Source organism: Somniosus microcephalus, chromosome 22 (assembly GCF_052327205.1).
Source record: "Somniosus microcephalus isolate GS21.2 chromosome 22, FLI_Smic_1.0, whole genome shotgun sequence".
Classification (NCBI taxonomy): domain Eukaryota; kingdom Metazoa; phylum Chordata; class Chondrichthyes; order Squaliformes; family Somniosidae; genus Somniosus; species Somniosus microcephalus.
In genome coordinates this window covers 64,341,112-64,360,685 of record NC_141008.1, presented here as the reverse complement: position 1 = coordinate 64,360,685, position 19,574 = coordinate 64,341,112, and the positions used below count along the sequence as shown (strand labels likewise).

Here is a 19,574-nt window from a genome sequence, read left to right as displayed (position 1 = left end):
TCCATACTGTCCATTTAATATCAGTGCTAAATTTACATGTCAGACCAATCTCATCTTTCAATATCTTATTCCTGGAGCATGCTACCAAGGACATTTTTGCATCTGCCACTGCCCAAGATACTCTGTGCATCCATATATGTACAAGTTCATATGGTAGATTTTTCTTTCTTCAAATCAATCCCAAATCCAAGTTCTAAGGCTCACCAAACATAGGTAGAGAGGAGCTGAAAGGTTACAAATATCTCGAAAAATGCAGTCAAGCATAACATCCAAGATGGTATGTGTCAAATAACTGGATGTACCTTCCCTGCTGTTCTTTAGTGTTAAACAATCTGGACAACTGGTCTGCTCTTCACATGGCACTTGTAGAACCATACCAAAAAGCAAAATGACCCATGAAACATAAATCTTCCCCTAATGTCTCACAAAACAGTTTTGTAACCCTTTCCTTTTTAAACATTCATGTTTTCTATAGTACAAGAACCAATTTTATGAACAAAGTTACCAGAGTTGCTTTATGTAATGCTGTATGACTCTTCGCCATCTTCAAGAATACCCTTGAGCTGAACGCTCCACTTTATAATGGTAACAAATAGGAAGTTGGCCAGATTTGTGTGAAATAACTTATGCTCATGTAAGCAAGTAGCCAAATGCTAACCATGTAAACTATGGGCCTATTCAATGTTTTTACTTTGTATGCAATACTGAAAATGCTATACTGCAACTTTTGCTATTTCACAAGGTCACATTTTGAAAACATAAAAAACACAGTCCTGCTCAAATTACTATTTTAATTTATAACCAATAATTAATTCTGTTTAGAAAGCACATCTGCCAGTGTGTTTGATTCACCATTTACCAATTGCTGCTACCATATTCTCCATTAGGATGACAAATGGGATGTGCTTGCTGACATCTTACATGAAGTTTAAAAAAAGATTTAATTGTTTCACTCCTACCATTTTAAGATTCACCCCAGAAAATATGTAATTGCTCAAATTTGTGTGTTAATAAGTAAACTCAAAGCTACTAATCGTCAGCTTCCATTTCTGCATTGAGTTATTGCCCATTTTTTCTTGTTTCGTAGGGGATTGAGATGTAGGGGGTAATTTAAACCCAACCTGCCTGGCAGGAAAGTGGCAGGATTGGGCATCCATTTTACTGTCCGCTTTATTTTACTTTCCATCGAGGTACTGGGTCAGTCCAAATTCTAGGCCGTGTTTTCTCTGGTGTCAGATGGGTTCTATATCCACCTGTATATAGGAAGTGACTCATCTACTTGCACAAAGTGCAGGGGGGAAAAGAGAAACTTAGTTTTATCTAAATGCCAGCTATCCTAAATAGTTGGGGGTGTCAAATGTAACCATTGAAACTGGATGGCAACTCCATTGTTTACATAGATTACAAGGGCTTCCATTCCCGCAACATAGGTGGCCTCCGATTCCTACAAAAAAGATCCGTGTTAGTTGAGTTTCTGGGTGGTCGATTGTTAGTCCTCCATCTTTGGCTAGTTAAGTATGTTCAGCGGGAGCAGCATTATTTACTTCAAAGCTACCTGTTGAATCAGAGGTAATCTGAAAATTACTTGACGTCATTACACAGCCCACAAACACAAAGATGTAATCTGTTGCTATGACATACATCAGCTTCTCAAAACAATTCCAGTCATCTGTGTGGTGAACTCCACCCACGACCAGACAGCTCAGATCAACCAGTCTTAAAAAAAAGGTCCAACATATATATAAATGACTTGCAAATATTTGTATTTTGTGCTATGTTGTTACTTCCAAACACTTTTGAGTTCCAGGTTTACTTGTGCAGACAGTATATATTAGTGGTTCGTCACTGTAGTTTAATTGCAACAGCAATGACCATTCTGTCATGCACAGTATGGCAACCTTACATTATAACCCTGATCAATTAAACATTAGGAAGACGGAAGCATTGTCTTGCCCCCCCCCCCCCCCCAAATTCCATTCCCTCACCACTGATTCCACCTACTTCCCCAGCCACCGTCTCTGGCTGAACCAGATAGTTTGCAATTTCGGTATCCTATTTGAGCCCAAGCTAAGCTTCGGACCCTATATTCACTCCATCGGAAAGACTGCCCATGTCCGTCCGCCCGCCTTCCTTCAAACCCTCAACCATTCTTTGGTCACCTCCAGACGTGACTATTTCAATGCTCCCATCTCCCACCATCCATAAAGCTGAGCTCATCCAAATCTCTGCTGCCCGTATTCTAACCTGCACCAAGTTCCAGCCACCATTACCTCTGCTTGGTGATCTACGTTGGCTCTCAGTCCTCCAATGCCTCAAATTTAAAAATTCTCATCCTTGTTAAAACCCTTAATGGTCTTGCCTCCCACCACCTTCCATCCACCTCTATAACCTCCTCCAGTCCCACAACGCTGATTTCTGGGTTCTTCCAACTCTGGCTTTTAACCCAACCCACTCTCTTTGCCCCATCTTTGGCGACTGTATCTTCAGCTATCAAAGCCCCACTGTGGAATTCCCATCCTAAATCTTTCCATCGTCCTCAAGACCCTCTTTAAAATCTACCGCTGACCAAGCTTTTAGTCACTCCCCCCACCCCACCCCATTATCATCTTTAGCTCAGCATCAATTTTTAATCTGATTATGCTTCTGTAAAGCCTTAGGATGGCACTATATAAATGCAAGTTTTTGTTGTCTTGTTTTATTAGCAGATACCAACATTATAATATATAATTAAAGTAAAAATATGCATCCTTACCAGAGTCAACTGTTGGGAGTCCCCAATGTCAACTGCTGTGACCGTAAGCACTTTCATGGTTAAATAGCTGGCACGGCATTTTAGCTACTTAGTCGCTTGAGCATCTGTATTTCGCCACCAGTGGATCTTCACTCAAGCTGGCTGGAAGTGAACAATCTTGTTGGTGATTTGCTTAAAGGCATTTACAGCTCACTTGTTGCAGCTGTTTGAGGTGACTGTACTTAACTGGTAGGCTACCTGAGGCCAGAGGTATCCATCCAAGCATGTAGACTGGTAGCACATAATCTCCTCCATGTAGAAATGCCTCAGGAAAACAGACCTGTGTACTGTTAGGTTATGGAATTTTCCCATCAACTATGCTAATTGCTAGGCGGTGACGTCTAGAATTCAAGCGAAGAAGCTGTTGCAAGTATGGATGCGCCTTGTGACATTTTTGTTTACGATAAAGGAGCTATAGCAGTGCAAGCTGTTGTTCTGTGCCGATTGGGTGTCTCAACTTACTGCCAGTATTTAAAAAAACATTTGTAATGTTCCCTTCTTGGTAAATGATATCACAGTGCTCACTCATTGGAAAATATGGCTTGTTGGTCTTCTCTGAATAGCCAAAAAACAAAATGCCTTTGGGCTACTACAAGTGAAAATGGAATGGTAGCTGACAATAGTGTTGAGTGCTGGTCACCACAAAAGATACTTGGCTCAGAGGTAGTACAGATAAGAGCTAAATGACTGGTCCCAAGTATACAAGGGATGAACTATGATCAAAAGTTATATAGTTTAAACTTTACAAAAGGTAGTGAAGAGGAACATAAATCTTAAAATGGTAAAGAATACTTAAAAATTAACCAAACCAGGAAGATTACTTTAAAATTAATCAAGCATGATCCAAGGACATAATTGAAAATTTAATGCAAAGCAAAAATGTCTTTACTCAGAATAAGTGTTTGGAATAACCAAGCAAGGTAATAGAGGGCAAAATATTTGCAATTAATTGCATTGAATAATGCCATACTAGAAGAGTTACTGTACCAAACAGCTGAGCACTGAAAGGCTAAATGAGCAGTTACTGCCCTTGACTTTTATGTTCTTGCACTCGCCATTTCTGGTATCAGTTAACAATCCAACATTAGTTGTTAAAATGATTCACAACTGCATGGTTTGAGGCTTAAGGTTGCTCATCACTTGAATCTGCTGGCTTGTTCTGAATTTCATCAGTTCTCAACCAAATATGAGGCAAGTCATTTTGTGATGGCTTTATATGACCAAGGTGGAAGATTTAAATCACATTGCCCAACTCTGCATTTTTTGCTAAATACATTTCAAGGTTTTTTTTTGGGGGGGGGGGGGGCGGGGAGTTCCATGTTACGTGTAATGTAATGGACAAATACGGATAATGGCAGGTGATTTTTAAAAAACTTTTCAGTGAGCCTATGAAATAATCCTAAACTGTACAGAATAATTTTAGGTATATGAATGCAATGGTTGATGTTACATTTGCCAAAAATGTTTTCCTCCTATGGTAGCTATTAGCTGTATACATTTATATTTTAATATCGCTCACTGCATTAACCATATTTTGTAGCCTTTTCCAATAAAATACAGCCAATATTAGCCTGGACCCTATATTCTTGTTCAACTACCAAAAACAATCAGCATTTGCTCCCCCTATTAAAATAAAGCATGCCTTTGAAGCTCTAATATTGCTAGATTTACAGTACATGTTAATTTCACCAAGCCCATCAGTGTTCAAAAGGTTGAGCTCAACATGTTCTGTTTAAAATATTTTAGATATTTGGAACTCTCGTCAAGGGTCAAGAATTTCAGCACAAATATATTGGCCCATAATTTGCTGTCAAAGTAACGGCAAAGCTGATGGCATGCACCATGCGCAGAAACTCAAAAGTTGCTGTCCGAGATACCCCACTCACCTGTGAAAACGGCAATGCGCTGTCTTGACTCACCATTGAAATGCATTGAATGGCGTGAATTTGCTGTATTTGATACGAACTAAACTCGCCACCGAGTGATCCAAGGAGCCAGTCTTGGAGCCATTTAAGGTCCGTGCATATTTAACTGAGGCTGGATTAGCTGTAATTCTTTTACCAATGTGCTAAATGTTAATTACTACCCATGAACCTGTGGCACTGAAAATTAACTAACACAACTGTGGAGTCTCATACCTTCAGGTTTGGGTTGGATATTTTCCTTTGCTGCTTTTTTCTCTCAATCCAATCTTTCTTTCCCCCCCATTTCTCTTTCTGTACCCAATTTGGCATTGAACTTACCCACTGACTTAAATTTCCTGCGCTGTGAATTTCACAATCCTTCAATCTGATTGGTTAAGGAGCTAGACATTTGCTTGCCCTGTTCCACTCGCTGCGACGTTATCAGCTCGCACTTCCAGCAACTTGCAGCGCAAGATATCGCAATTAAACAGGCAAGTTTAATGGCGGACATCGTTAGTTGCCCTGCTCCAACAAATTATAACCCAAGTCACAGAACTGATTGCAGTTGAACTTTAGAAGTGCAGAAACAAGTACAGTATTGATTATAATTGTGCTTCACCATCACCACCTCACAGCCAGGTGAGAATTGTTACCTAAGTAATGACTATTGTCTATTTAAGTATATTTAATTGAATAATGGCAATTAATGTGCATAAAAAAAGGAACAGAAAAAAGGTTTATTGCAGAAAATAAAGCAGAAGAGTTTTATTTGAACAATTTTTGTACCATGATTGTCAGTGAACTTAGTAGACAGTCATGACGTAAGTCTTGAAAGGAAACAGAAACTGTAATGCCTGCAGTGAAATTTAATTCACTTCCTGGAGCTAGATGGCATGGCTGAAGCTGCCAGGAATCATCTTTTACTGCTAAAATCTATTACAAAGTGAAAGGGTATTACAGAAAGGAATTTCAAAGAGGTTAAGGAGTGACAAATAAACTTTTGACTTCTCATACAATAAAATTGGATCACAAACCAATTTTCAGATATATACTTTGAAGTTGCCGTGCATTATTAAGGCCACAGTCCCTTGCCCCCTGAAGAGTTTGTACAATTATTTATCTCATAATATACCATACGTTTGCACAAGAACTGCTCATTATCCACATGCTCGATAAACTATTAAAAAAAATCAATTCCACTTTCAAAATAGGTTTAAGAAACTGCGGTCTGATAAAAAAAAAGCGTCTTTCCCCTCTCAAGGTTCACAATACATCTCAATGCCCATTTCAGTTTTTTCTAATGTAAGGTGACTAACATGTTTTTTCTATTAGAGTTTGGGAGAGAAAGGAGATAATACATTTGCAGTGTTCAACAGGACTTCTTTGTTGGTGTGGGACAATCACCAGAACACAAGACGAAAAAGCATGACTGAGCTGTAGCTGGGATTGACACTTACAGTGGCAGAGAATATATATGCGTATTCAAATACAACACTAGGCAGACAATCTCCTCCTCTGGGAAGAAGGGGCCACATTTGTGTACACTTTACATGTCTAATGCTTTCAATTTCAGGTATTTACATTACCAGTGACCATTAAACAGCGGTTTCAGAAACTAAAGCAATTATACCAGTAACACAGATTTGCAAAGAATTCAAACCTTTTGAAGTAGCAGTGTGGGGGGTGGACAAACCATAATCATTTAAATAATACATGGCAACTCCCAAGAATCAAATTTGCTGTGGGTTGCAGTTACAAATTTTACAAGGAATTCATGCACATGTAAGCATCCAGGACTAGTTTCTGTGCTTTTTATACCAGCTAAATCATGATACAATTTACAGTTTGGATAAGATAGTTAAACTTTTTTTTTAAATATACAGTAACTGGTACAAAGCAAGGGAATAGTGTTCCTTTCACATGAGAAATTTCTTAGATGCATTCAAATGGTACTGATCCCAACTAAGGAGCAAGTTCCCACACACACTAGAATTAACAAATGTATCCCGTTTATATATTTTGTGGGAATGCTTTTCCTTCAGCTTTTATTTGCAGACCTCCTCAGATGACAGCATTTAGTTTTGAGTACTGATCTTTGCAGAACAGAAAATATTTCAGCCAAAGTCTGTTCCATGTGTTTCAAACTTCTCATGGAAAGGTGGTCTAACATTTTGTGTCAGAGGAATATTGGAGCCATTAAAGACAGATTTTACAAAGGCCAATTTGCAGGGAATGATTTAACTGATAGATAAAAATTAATTCCTGGAGCTCACCAAGGTACTGTACATTAAGTCTGGCCAATGAATTTTAAAATGTATGTTTTTGATCACAAGCTTTAATACATCTGTCTACTTACAATAAATTTGAAATCAAAAGTTGGTCAGCCAAAGTTACTGCACAATTCCAGATATTTTATCCGTAAAAAAATTCTAAACACTTACACCTGCACTGAAGAGTGTAAGCAACATATACTGGTGGTTTATTAGAAAGAAATTCCTGTACTCGTGCTGCTAAATTTGATTTGACCAAATAGGCACTGGGTATCCCAAGATCCCCTTGTATGGTTAAAAGGCTTCCAAATGGCTTAAAAGGGTTTTCTAGGGTAATCAGAAACATACATTTTGGCCAAACCAACAGCCATACATCTCTCTGTACACCTATTTATATTAACATCCATTTACAAGATAACATTCTATATAAATTCTCCTATGGCTTCTGAAACAGAAAATTCAAAAATTGACACTAATTGAAAATAGCAACACAGTTTAATCAGAAATTATGCAGTTCTTTACAAATGTTAGAAATAAGAACTTTTAAAACATTTTTGTGATATAGATTATAGCTTTCAACAATTGTGAGACATACAAATAGGCGACAAATACATGAAAAAAAGGGGTTGGGTTGTTTTGTTTATTAAACCTTCCTGCTCTACCATGTAAGCAGAGTGTGAAGTTACAATGCAATCCACAAACTTCTTGATGCATGTGTTATCTCAAGGGGGATGGGGCAATTCTACATTACTAACGGGTCATTGGCCCATCAGGATATTGTCATTTATTTGAACCCGACCATGGAACTTGAAATGCAAAATTAAGTAGAACACACACACACAAAAAAAACTGGATGGGAAGAAATCTACTAACTCAAAACACACGTGCATAGCTCAATACCATCAGCTCAAGCAAACATTACTGGAGCTTCAGCAAAACCTGAGTGTGCAAAATGCATTTCTAATGTAATGCAAGCAGCCCAGGAAGTAAATCTTACACAATGATACATAGAGGGATTCTGTATAAGGCAGAATTAGCAAAGAGATGCTTCTTTTGAGGGGGGAAGTGAGGGGGTGGGCAGAAATTACACTAGTCTATTCAGGACAAAGAGTTGCAGAGTTATTTTTAGCAAGGTGCTTAAAAACAAATTCAGGATTCACAGACAATTTAAAAAAACGTTTGGACTGGTTAATTTATAGACCAGTACACATACAATTTCTAACCAGAGTGAAGCCGATTCTATGTCTTCATAAGTCATTGCATTCCAGACTGGAAAATGTTAACCGTTTATATAATGTGCTGTCCAATTCCTGGCCAGAAACAAATTATACCATGTCACCAGTACAGCAGCAAAACAGAATAGCTTGGTCGGCAGTAGGTGTATTATTTGTACGGCCTGATATTACCCCCATGGCATATCAATTGGTGTTAAAAAATTGACCAACTGACAAAATTAGTTTCAGAAGTCACTTTTTGTTTGCTGAATACATCCATTGTATAAAGGGAACATACAATTCTACAATCAATGGTAGTTTATTCCACTTACGAATAAGGCCAATCAGGCCATTTAATCTAATCACACACAGGTTAAACTTCCTACTCCAATACTGCTACAATAATGCAGTCTTAAGTATTTAACATTTATGCTGTTCTTTCTCAGCTTGAAATGGCATTACTGAAATAATTTTCTTCATTTGCACTTAATTTATGGCCACTATACATAGTCACTGCATATTGCAGCATATCCTTCCCCTACCCAAAAAAGTTGTAGCAGGGAAGAAGGATCAGAGACAACTCTAAATTCCTTAAATCAAGTCGAACGTGTGCTGGTTAGGTTAGCACAAGTTTAAAATGAACAGGAAACAAAATACTCCATGCATCTTTTCACCAGTACACTATGGTAAACTGCAAGCTTAAGAACACTTGGGAATAAGCAAATTTAATATCAAATCTGCAAAAAAAAGACACTTTGCTAGTCTCTTCAGTTTTTAAATTAGAGATCTTCCAAATATGCATCATTACTAGAAGAATGCAAAAAGTTATTACTGATACCAATCCCTCAGTTTTATATTGGGTGACCAGCATGGTTTTACTTCTGAATTTCTACCAAAGGCAGCACTACTTCTTCCTCTCCCACCCCTTCCCCAAGTCAGACATTCTTCAGATTTTTGTATTTGCAGGGAGACAATAACTAGGTCGGTCATCACAATACATGGATAACCAGCATGGAATAGTCAGCCACTCGGTGCTGAGAAATACAAAGTTAGCTGCTATTGCCTTTATATATGGATATTTTTCAAAGATTGCAAGGGAAAAAAGTTCTCATTCTTTTGCATGATGAAAAGCGGAATGTACCCATTTCCTGTACTGAAACTTGCACATAGACCGAGTCATGTCTTTTCATTTGGAAATACATAACCAGCAATTTGTTTCACTGCCAAATACTGGTTATGGCTAAGAAATACTGTATTTGAACACAGCAACATGTTCCAGTCACCAACTTCACTCTGGTGGTACAGTATGCACTGAGCAATCAAATAATTATGAAGTACTATACTAAAATGTCAAAAAAGGGGAGTTGGTGTTCTGCTCCTTAGCACTCCAGCTTTTCAGCTTCCCATGTTGTATGCAATGTATTTTGTTATAGGTTTTCATGCTGACCCCACCATCTCATGCCTGGTCAGAAACTCTATGTAGCAGCTTTAGTCATTCACATACAACCCAATCCCCACCTTTACTGTAAACAGCCATTTTAAAAGGGAAAAATATCCTTGAACATTGGTCCAAGGTTTAAACAGCCAAAAGGTTTCCAAGCTGTAACCTGCCAGAAACAGATTCTGCAGATCAGATGTTCAATCCCACATATTTACACGAGTTTTTTTAATTTTTGTTTTTAAATTAACATAATTAGTAACAATAGCAAGCATTTAAAAATACATGTAATTTTATGGTGACAGACAGACAAGACTTGCAATAATTAACCACAAACTAATATAAGCCCTGGTAACCATACATTCCATCAATTCTGATGGTATACATACAACAAAAACATGAAATTTGGGGAAACATGGATTGATAAATTTCTTCAAACGAATGTGGGCGGGAATATGGAGCACACATGCATGTTGACAGCCTAGCTTAACTCCCTGAGGTTCCGGCAGCCTTTGTGTTGGGAGAAGGGGGCACTATATGGGAACTGGAATGAAAAAAAGGCTGACCTGCAAGGCCTACAGCTGGACTGACGTTGCATTACAAAAAATGATTTCTTTTAAAAAAAACAATACAGGTATCAAAGACTTCAACCATGATTAGTTTGTATCTTAGCAACAATTTAAAAGAACCTATGCTATCTTACTTGCTTAGTGCCATTCTGCAATAATTAGACCTCTATGATAATCATTACTCAATGATGAAATGAAATGAAATCAAGACATGGCACAAAATAAATTAAGTTCTTATTCTGAATACTAATAAATGTATGCACCAGATACGTATAGATCATACACACTCTCATTCATTCAGTCCCTCTTCCCATGTTTTTAGTCTCTTCATAGAAGAAGGGGCACCACAGTCTACACTGTATTTGGTTTATGCTACAGTACTAACACTCTTGAGGCGGAAAATGTTATACCTACAATAGTAACACATTAGCATTCATCACTGTACTAATTAGTCACAATTGATTGAACTGTACTTAAAACTTACATGCCTATCCAAAAAAATATAAACAGATTAAAAAGTTATAAGAAATTTTAAGTGCTTATTGAAGAATCAAGAAGGGACATCAGGGAGAGATCACAAGACAGCACAGAAAGGGTAAGCGTAACAAAATCTGGGTGGAACTACCCAGTGGTCCAAGGTAACCAGAATATTGTACAGTACAAACACGTACTGGATTGCCGGACCACTCACTCTAGGGATCGATAGCCAAGTTAAGCAAGTTGTCATTATAAACTAGCCTTAATAGCCATTAGAAGTCAGTAACTGATAGCATGATAGTCAAATTTAATTCTGTCTACCCAAGGCATGACATTTTCCAGTTTGACATTTGCAAGTAAAAATTTCAACGACGGTCACAAAAAATTTCTACTGGCAATGTGCACCACAAAATAATAAGCAATAGTTGAAGTTCTAAAACAATACTGCCTGCTATGTTGAATTGTTCAGAAGTGTATTTTACCGTCGCTATATATTACTGGACATTATTGATCAAGCCCTAAACCATTATTATTTGTGTTTAAGCTAGCACAAATATTAGACAGACAAATGTAAAGAAATGTCAAGCCTTTCTATTCTATTGGAAGAATTTGAAAGGACAGTGGTTTCCTGCATTTTCATATGGGTACACAAAGGCATACTCAAAAGCGTTTCCAGAAATTAGGATTACAGTGCTGGACAGATCCTGCACCCAGATGCCATGGGCTACATCATGAGAGATTTAAGTCTAGCAAGCACACACTTCCCTCTCAAAATAAAAAGGTATGCTAGCTTGAACACCATTTTCTCCCCAGAAATCAGGATTTTCTTTAAAAATGAAGACCAGCAGAAATATATTTGGTGCTGTAGGGTTTTAGTTTATTAAGCAAATTAGAGGACCACCTCCAGTCTAGTGCTCAAAAGGTAACCAAATTGACGAGAAAGCATGAGCATCTGGGGAGGAGCGGTGTTGAGCACTGGGTTACATCATACTTTCCACGACCACACTGCAAAAATTAGATTGAGAACATTTACTTTGCAAGACATAGCATAAAGCCACAGGAACGTTCAAAAAAATATATATCTCCACTCTGGCATCTAGTCTTACATGCTGCACAAGCTGTAGTGTGTAATAACTACTGTTGCACGTTCAGAAGTCCATGCCTGCACACTCTTCACTCACTTCCATATTGCCATAAAGCTCTTTGCCGATTTGTAAAATCCAAGCAGGTTTTTCATATTAAAAATATATCTTTAATAGAGTTTAGAAGCAGCAATAAAGCTGTGGACTACACAGAATGCGTTAGAATTCAATAACCAAATCGTCAATTTAGACAGAAACTTTAAACTGTCCCATAAGAGGGCTAAAGAATGTAGGAGAGTGATCCAATTTTAGTTTGAATTTTTAAAATCTACTTTTTTTTTTTTTTTTTTTTAACGGTATGTTCTTGTTGCATGATTCTGGTATATACTGCATGAAAATGCAAGTCTTAAAAAGCAAGGTGATATTAAAAAGGGGAAAGGAGGGCATAGTAAGCAAATACATGTCATTTTGTAATAGCTAAGGCCAGATACGCAACAGGGAAATAATCTACTGAAGGAGATATTTAATGACCTAGAAAAAGACAGTGAATGTAGAGCCCCTACAGCAGAAGCAGTGCGGTTTATGTTTCTAACACATACAATGGCAAATTTAAAAAAAATTAAAAGGAGGGAAAGAATTGTACAACATTAAATACCTAAGTTGAATGACTCCACAAGTTTCACGTAATACACCCTTTGTATGTGGAGCATGGTCTTTCTGACCAGTGAACAATCAGAACTGCATCGCCTAATTGCAGTTGCCTGTGACTTTCCGATTTCTTCCCAGTGATGAGTTAAGACAATTTTCCCCCAAGGCCTAACTGACCATCTTAATCCCAGCAAAAGCTGAGAGCCTTGCAGCAGAAAAGAAAAACACATACTGTACTTCAAGGCATTATTCCAGCATAACTTTTTTTTGGGTTTTTAAAAAAGTTTTGTGAATCCTCCTGTTTTCCCGTGTGGAATCTTGGTGCACTCCGAGCAAAATGCAGCCTTTGTGAAGTGGGACAGCCCCTTCAGTGGTTCGTTGGAGCCTGACATTACACCAGCAGGATCTTAAGAACCAGACTTAGGTAAAAAGTCCACTATTCATTGATCATTGCATTCAGGTTTTGTTTTGTAATAAGTTCAGTACCAGAGGTCATTAAATACCCAATTAGAGTCCATCGAAATAACTGTACGACACGCTCTTTGCACTCACTCAAATTCGGTTTCCTTTTTAAAATTTTTTTTTTGTTTTTTTTTGTGACGATTCTCCTGAACTGTTCCACTGCTAAAGAGATGATTTCATAGGAGCACAAGAGCATCCAAGACAGCGGCTTGCAGCAACAATGAAAGCAGGCAGTTCACCAAGCTGACTTCATTGATCAGGACGATCCATAGATTCATCATAGGTAACTACTCTTGAAGGATCTGAAAACAAATAGAAGTCTTTCATCATGCAGAAATAAAATTAACTAAAACACATACAGTTGTATAAAGCCGAAAAACCATTAAAATATCTCACTTCCATAATTAAAATATCGATTTCAAAACCCTAAAAACAGTCTATTCTAACTTAAAAGTTGGACTAGATCTAATCCACTAAACCACATGGACACAAGCCCCAATTCCACATATAGAATCCTTTACTGTTTCAAGTTGCTTTGTAACAGATTTCTCTGTTTGCAATACTTGTTTAAGGTCGACAGAAGTCTCAGTCCCCCCTTCTCCCCAGATTTTGATACAGTAATTAAGTGTACTTTAGGGTGACAAATGCAAATGGATGGAGTTAATATTTTTTCCCTTCAGATAAATCAGAATAATTTATTTTTAAATTTAATGTGTTGGAGTCCACCTTTACTGACTAGATTTGTTAAATGTATTGAATGCATGTGTTGAGTTTGTACATATAGGCTTATACATATATACATAGCACTAAAAATTCACAGGATGCCAGAAATATAGGGCAAGATTTTCGGGGAGCCGTTGGGCGGGGTTTCAGGCATGTGTGTGAGGGGGGGGGGGGGAAATCCCAAATTTGGGGGGTCCCGCCACCATCCCACCCAAAACTCTGCCCCACATAAGTTTCAGGGGCGGCGGGTACCCGCCCTGCACTGGGACCCACCGAAACCAGGCGGGAAGGGATTAGTGCCAATTAACTATCTGTTAACAGGTAGTTAACAGGCAGTTTTTAGCCTAATCCCTATTTTGAGGGGTTTCGTGTGGGTTTCCCGACAGCTCCAAACCACGCCAGGTAGAGCAGGCGGGCCGGCCGTCGGGTTGAAGGACTTGGAGGGGTCGCGATGTCGGCGCTCAGGTGAGTGATGGGTGCACGAGTGCAAAGGTAAGTGTGTTTGGTGTGTCTAAAGTGTGTGAAGAACTTTTACTTACCTGTACTTACCTTAGCAGCCTTTCTTCCTGTAGCCGTCGGGAGCGCATCACTCAGCCGGAACTGAAAGCTGCACGGCTGCGATCTGTCAAAAGTGACAGCCATCAGCTTTGCGTGCCGGTGACAGTTCCGAGTCTGTGCAGAATGACTCAGCTTAGAACTCATCGAGTGTCAGTGTTTCACAGCTTCAAACAGCTGTGAGACACTGATATTTCATCTGTCAAAGAACTCGACAGATGAAATTTCAGTCTGTGACGTCACCTGTTGCCGGGTGGTCCTTAATTGGCCTGCTGAGCCCGCTGGGCGGGCTCAACAAGGCCAATCAAGGGAAAATCGCACGGATTGGCCAGACGTCGAAGTAGGCGGGTCAAAAACCCGAAAGGGGAAGTCCTGCCTTCTTCCCGACAGGTTTGGCAAAATCTACCCCATCGTCTCCCCCCCACCCTTCAAAGGTGAAACAACACCATTATTGAAATAGTTGGATCCCTAAAACTAGCATTTTTATTTTTCTGCAACAGTGTGTAGTGTGCAGGAATGGAACCCAAGCACTGCCCCCATAATAACATTTAATTTCTTTTGAGGTTAAATCAATCGATTTTACTCTCCCAAGATATAACATTACATCTAACTGCTTCAGTAAAAAAGACAAAAACCAACTGACTGTCTATAAGTCAAAAAGCAGGGCAGGACTCTTCTAACGACTCAGTGGGTAAATTCACACACACAATGTGGTACTACGCTAGGAGCCAGGAAATTCCCAGGTTTGATCTACAGACAACACTGAGTTAACTGATGCATCCTGGAGCAACAGTGCAAGTAGAAGTCAGTCAGGCTCCCATTCCAGAGTGTCAGCCAATTGCCTTGATTGTAAGGGACATGTGTGTGGATAGGATCACTCATCTGAAGTGTCCCAAACATCCTGCCAAATAACAGGCTTGCACATTAAAAAGTTACAAAGAAAACAAAGGGCTGCCAAACGCATTGAACCGTGCCATCCACGAGTCTCACCTTCATGAGATATCGGGTATAGGAGGAAAAGAAGAAAGAAAATATTTGAAGGGCACTAAATTACGAGTTGTATGCCAATCATTAGCCCCATCAAATTGCTCTGATTAGTAGTAAGTTTATTTACAGGCTTAGCATGTAGAATAGTTAATTGTTTATCGACAGGATTTAGAACAAAAAAGTTGAATATACAAAAAAACCCTGCAATTGTTATTCAACTTTCACTAGCATTCAAATTTGAGTAAGAAACCTGCAATACACAGATTTTGTAAATATCATTTATTCCTTAATTTAAACTGAAAAGTTTCTCATGTTTCAAGTTTTAATTGTGCTTACCTTGTTTATGCAGGTTCCATATAGAGTCCATTTCTGGAAAATAAAACAATGAACATTTGTAATCAAGACAAATATATTTACTTTTTCAAAAGTTCCCAGAGGAAGTTGCATGGCTATGAGGAGAGCACACGACAGTGGGATTAGTTTTGGATTGCACGAGCAAAGAGCCAGCATAAACACGATAGCACCGAAGTTGTTTGCGCAACTTTTGAATGTTATGGAGAAGACAGACTTTGAAAGCTGATGATACCGAAGTAAAACACAGACAATTAAAATAACGACTGCTGTAAAGACAGTGGAGTTGTTCAAACATTTTCTAGATTAATTTTCATTAAAAAAAAAACAAGATTCGCTTGCATATAAAACAGTGAAGTTAAACTTTGGGTGTATGTGTTTTTTGCTAGGGGTTTTAATATTCAAATACAGGAAACGCTTTTTTATCCAACACTGGCGTGGTGCCGGTTGATCAAAAAGTCCGGATTACAGAGAGGTATACTTACCAAGGTACGAGAGCCCCGGTTACACGGCCACGGGTGCAGGAGCCCCGGTTACACGGCCACAGATCCAGGAGTCCCGGTTACACGGCCACAGGTGCAGGAGCCCCGGTTACATGGCCACTAATATATAGTAAAACTTACCTGAACCTACTCCTGAATTTTGCCGGTTAACAGAGATTTCTGGATATTTAGGTGCCGGTTGAGAGAGTTTCCTGCACTTCAATTTAAAGTTTGGGCATTGTTTAATAACTGGTATAATGTTTGTCAAAATTTACAAATGTTGTGATACTCAAACTCTTCTGGCCTGTGACTTCCAATCTCTGGCCATATCAATTGCATCAGGAGTCCATTCAGCCCATCGTCCCTGCTCTTTCCCCATAGCCGTGCAAATTTTACCTTTTCAAGTATATATCCAATTCACTTTGAAAGATACTATTGAATCTGCTTCCGCCATCCTTTCAGGGAGTGCATTCCAGATCATAACACTCTGCATAACATTCATCTCCCCACTGGTTCTTTTGTCAATTATCTTAAATCTATGTCCTCTGGTTACCGAACCTCTTGCCAGTGGAAACAGTTTCTCCTTATTTATACTCGCAACCCTTCATAATCTTGAACACCTCTATTAAATCTCCCCTTAACCTTCTCTGCTCCAAGGTAACAATCCCAACTTCTCTCATCTCTCCATATAATCAATGTCCCTCATCCCTGGTATAATACTAGTAAATCTCCTCTGCACCTCGCCAAGGCCTTGACATCCATCCTAAAGCTGCAGTGCCCAGAATTGGACACAATACTCCAGCTGAGGCCTGACCAGTGATTTATAAAGGTTTAACACAACTGCCTCTATTTAAAAAGCCCAGCACCCAGTGTGCTTTCTTAAAAAAAACATTATCAACATGTCCTGTGAACTTTAAGATTTGTGTATGTGAATGTATATTTAATAGGTTAGAATGTAGGTGATCATTGGTATTTGTAGAGGGTTCAACCCAACTTGTAAATAACAGCAATGAAGACTTTAAATTTTACATCCTACTTTTTAAGATTTAAAATAAATATTTGTGGAACACTGATTTGAAGTTCTGTGAACCTCAAAGGTAGATGAAAAAATAACTTTCAAAAGGTTCTTCAGTTTTAATTGAAATACTGAAGTTTTGTAAATATCATCCTTAATGCAAGCACCATTTCTCATCAGTCCCCTTACTGAACTCTACGTTGTACTTTCAGCAATAAGCAGTACAACTATGACATGTTGCATAAACTTGATTTGTATTCCCTTGAGTTTAGACGGTTATGGGGTGGTCTAATCCAGGTGATTAAAACACTAACGATTTGATAAAGGTAGAAACAGAAACAATTTGCTCTGGTGTGGCAATACAGACCAAGGGACCATAAACTTGAAGTTAGAGCTAGACTATTTAGGAGTGGTCTCTCTGCTTAGCTGGTTCTACTGGTTTTTCAGCTTTGTTGGCTTCTGGCTCACAGCTGCTATTTCACTGCTGTCCAGTGACTCGTTCTACTGGTTTTTCAGCTTTGCTGGCTTGCGGTTTTACATTTTCTCCACAGCTTTTGATCTAGTGACCTCCAACTTGCGTCAATTTCACCATCATCTTTCTGCACCGCAACCAATTCTCATTCCTACGCAATAACCTCCATTTCTCTACCCTTCAAATAGCTTCTGGATTTCACGCACCTGCTACACCCGTCTCTGAACTTGGACAATAGTTCGGCGATGTTCCATGCCAACTTCATCCTACCTACATCAACTTTATCCTTCCATGGGACCTCAGTAGAATGGGACAGTTGGAGTTGCTGCACATGAGGATGTAGCGACAAATGCCATGGTGGGCCTTTCGGAGGATGCCAAGAGGGGCACAGAGGGAAGCTGGAGGCTTATCGAAGAGGATGTCAAGCCTGGGATGGCGGCAGGAGAGTAGGAAGGTCGAAGAGTAATAAAGGATTGGGGTAGGGATTTGGGAGGGCAGAGTATCAGAGAGGAGAGATGAAAGGAGGCATGCGACAGGAGACAGCTTGCCAATCTCCTCCCCAGCCAACTCACTCCTCCCAGCGCTGACCCTGTGGATGCTGGCTGTGGGTCAGCTATTACCGACCCTCTCCGCATCTCCCCACCTCCCTCCAGAATGTCTGTTCACTTGCGAACAAGGATATTGCCATCCATGAGCTTATGGTGGATGATTGCATCGACATCATGGCCCTGACAGTAACTTTGCTGAGGGGTGATGACACCTTACCCTTAAATGAAGCCGCCCCGCCTGGCTATACCTTCTACCACTTGCCCTGCCCAGACAGCTGTAGTCAAGGTGTTCATTCGCGTGCGCACTTGGGCTGCCGCTCCGGACCAGAGCCATTCACTTCCATTTCCACTTTTTTCTCTCCCCTAACCCCCTTTTCCTTTTCTTTCTATCCTTCCCTGACTGCTCTCTCGTGTCGCTATGCCTCCTTTCATCTCTCCTTTCTCGGATACACTGCCATCCAAAATCCCTACCCCAATCCTTCATTACTGGAGGAGTAGGGGGACAGACCAAGGTGTGGCTCTCATCACTAAATCACACCTTGGTCTGTCCCCCCCACTCCGAGCGCTTTCTCCTCCTTTGAGCATCTCACCTTATTTCACCCATCTCACCTCTCATTTAAACTTCTCGCTCTCTACCACCATCCAAGTACCATTAAAATATTACTGATACATCTTCGCTGCTTTCCTCCCTCTGCATCGAGCGACTTCTCATCCTCGGTGATTTCAACATCTCAATTCATCATGCTCTTTCCTCAGAGTTCACTACCCTCCTATCCTCCCTTAATCTCTCCCTCCATGTAAACTCCCCAACCCATATTCATGGCCACCCCCTTGACCTTGCCATCTTTCGTGGCCTCGCTACTCCCATCGTGTCAATCGCAGAGAAGACCATCTCTGACCACTTCCTCATTTCTTTCTCCACCACACCCCACTCTCCCCAAACCTACATCCTTCTGTGTCTGCCCCTGGAAAAAACTCTCCCAACTGCACTTATGAAATCACAACTGTCCAACCTTTAGCCCTCCATTCACCAGACATTTCTGCAGCTACCAATCTGCTCAACCACACCCACACCCACACAACCACCTTTGCTGCCCTAGTCCCCATTAAAACAATTACGTTCTCACCCCCTGCTTATTTCCTCGGTACGACCCTCATCTTTGTTCCCTTAAGTCCAAGGGACGCAGACTTGAACAGATATGGCGACAACTGGTTTAGCCATTCACTGTCACATCTGGCTGGACCACATAAAACATTATCGGGTCCTGCTCTCGTCCCAAAACTACTCACTATTCCAGAATCATTCTGAAATGCCAAGATAAACCCCGGCTTCTATGTTCTACTGCTAGCCATCTTAAATCCCTCTCCCCTTCACCCTCACCTCCGACAACAAGTGTGAGGAGCTCATGGACTTCTTTGTCTCCAAGATTGAGACCATCCGTTCAGTTGCCTCTGCCACTTCCCTTCCTTCCCCTAGCCCACCAGGCCAAACTTCCTCTAAGGTTTCCCCCCCTTGCCCTAGCCCTGAACGCGCATCTTTCTTCTATTTCTCTCCGACCTCCCCTCATGACCTCTCTGCTCTAATC

General features: G+C 39.9%; 1 protein-coding gene across 3 annotated transcripts in view; it reads right to left on the bottom strand.

Annotated features, from left to right (window-relative positions):
- Positions 1 to 5,418: 5,418 nt before the first annotated feature.
- Positions 5,419 to 19,574, bottom strand: part of nufip2 (nuclear FMR1 interacting protein 2) — a 51,780-nt gene continuing 37,624 nt past the window's right edge. For all 3 annotated transcript variants that reach the window (XM_085964953.1, XM_085964954.1, XM_085964955.1), the window contains exons 3-4: positions 15,457 to 15,489; positions 5,419 to 13,157 (exon numbers count right to left, since the gene is read on the bottom strand). In XM_085964953.1, coding sequence (XP_085821079.1) covers positions 13,105 to 13,157; positions 15,457 to 15,489 — 86 coding nt within the window. In that variant the 3' untranslated portion in view covers positions 5,419 to 13,104. The remainder of the gene's footprint in view (positions 13,158 to 15,456; positions 15,490 to 19,574) is intronic.